The 1819-nt window shown below is 48.3% G+C and overlaps 1 protein-coding gene across 1 annotated transcript in view; it reads left to right on the top strand.

Moving 5' to 3' along the window:
• Positions 1 to 1174, top strand: part of ETH_00037120 (Atp-dependent metalloprotease ftsh, putative (Fragment)) — a gene marked incomplete at both ends in the record, with an annotated part of 1649 nt that extends 475 nt beyond the window's left edge. Inside the window, 3 exons of the mRNA XM_013375961.1 lie at positions 392 to 517; positions 699 to 848; positions 1154 to 1174. Of these exons, the coding sequence (XP_013231415.1) occupies positions 392 to 517; positions 699 to 848; positions 1154 to 1174 (297 nt within the window). The remainder of the gene's footprint in view (positions 1 to 391; positions 518 to 698; positions 849 to 1153) is intronic.
• Between the last annotated feature and the right edge of the window lie 645 nt (positions 1175 to 1819).

The following is a 1819-nucleotide window of genomic DNA, read 5'->3' on the forward strand; positions in this document are numbered from 1 at the left end:
TATGCGGCTGCTGCTGCTGTTGCAGCAACGGGCTGCTGCAGCTGCTGCTATAGCTGCTGCGGCGGCGGCTTTGAGTGCCTCTTTTGCTTATGCTGCTGCTGCCTCTTTTTCGGCTTTGTGGCTAATGAAGCTGCTGGCGGCGTTGCTGCTGCTGCTGCTGCTGGTTCGAGTCAATTGCCGCTGCTGCTGCAGCTGCTCTCTGTGGAGCCTTCTGCTGCAGCTCCTGCTGCTCCAGCAGCAGCAGCTGCTGCTGCTGTCCGCTCGTTTTACATTTGCTGCTTCTCTCACCCCTTAGTGCAGCGCCGCTCTGCTGCAGTTGCTTGCTGCAGCCTCAGCTGCTACTGCCGCACACCCCGCTGCTGCTGCTGCTGCTGCTGCTGCTGCTGCGCAGACGGAAGGCATTGTCTTGATTTGCGCAACAAACTTGCTGGGGTCCATTGACTCCGCGCTGCTGCGGCCAGGGAGAGTGGACAAAACCATTTTTGTCCCTTTGCCTTCTCTCAAAGAAAGGCTCGAAGTACAAACCCTAAACCCTAAACCCTAGTTGCTGTTTGCTGCAGCGCTGTTGCCACCGACCGGCGCCTGCGGCGCGGCGTTTCACGCCGAGACCCCCGCGCAGCGTGGGGACGGAGGCGCCGGGGTTCCCGCCAGGGTTTAGGGTTTAGGGTTTAGGGTTTAGGGTTTAGGGTTTGCTGCAGATGCTGGAGTACTACGCCTCTCGCGTGCAGCTTTCCCCAGAAGTGGACTTGACTCTTTATGCTTCTTTAACTTCGGGACTGACTGGAGCTGAAGTTGCAAACCTTTTGAACTTGGCCGCCATTCGAGCGGCCAGCAGCGGCAAAAAAGAGGTAAACCACCTTTTAGGGTTTAGGGTTTAGGGTTTGGGGCTTGGGGGTACGGGCTTGCGGCTAGGGGCTAGGGTTTCACTTTGACGCGCCTTGCTTGTGCCTGCTCCCGGGACGGCCCCGAGCTGCGTCGGGGTTTGGGGTTTAGGGTTTAGGGTTTAGGGTTTAGGGTTTGGGGTTTAGGGTTTAGGGTTTCGGGTTTCTCTCCTGCTCTGTCCCGCTGTTTCCGACCGGCTCATATGGACTCCCTGTACTCTGCAGCAAGGGTTTGGGGTTTAGGGTTTAGGGTTTAGGGTTTACGGCTTCAGGTTTGTGGCTCGGGTGCATGAAAAAATGCGAGGTTTAGGGTTTAGGCTTCAGGGTTCGTGGTCTGTGGCTCAGGTGAATAATAAGTTGCAACTAGGGATCTAGCGTTTAGGGTTTAGGGTTTAGGGTTTAGGGTTTGTGGTTTAGGTGACAAATGCTGAAATTGAAGACAGTTTCGACAGACTCAAAGTTGGAAACAAAAGAAGTTCCGCGTCTTTGCAACTTGAAGAGAAAACTGTCACTGCCTTCCACGAGGTAAACCCTAAACCCTAAACCCTAAACCCTAAGGGCCCTCTTGCCCCGCAGGTGGTTTCTGTGTCTCTGGCTTTTTGCTTTCTTTGTCTCTTCTTTGCTGTCTTATTTTTCTTTTTATTTCTTTTCACTTCATTTTTCTTTTATTTCTTTTATTTCTTTTTCTTTCTTTTTATTTCTTTTATTTCTTTTTCTCTTTTTATTTCCTTTTGTTTCTTTTATTTCCTTTTAATTATTTTTAGTTATTTTTAATTCCTTTTATTTTATTGCTTTGTATTTCTTTGTATTTCTTTTTATTTCCCTTTGTCTAACTTTATATTATGTGCCTTTTGTTTTTTAATTTTTTTAATTTTAATTCCAATTTTATTTTTATTTTTATTTCTATTTGTTTCTTTTTAATTCTTTTATTCCTTTAC

This window comes from Eimeria tenella, genomic scaffold (assembly GCF_000499545.2).
Source record: "Eimeria tenella Houghton genomic scaffold, Eth_scaff3027, whole genome shotgun sequence".
Taxonomy (NCBI): domain Eukaryota; phylum Apicomplexa; class Conoidasida; order Eucoccidiorida; family Eimeriidae; genus Eimeria; species Eimeria tenella.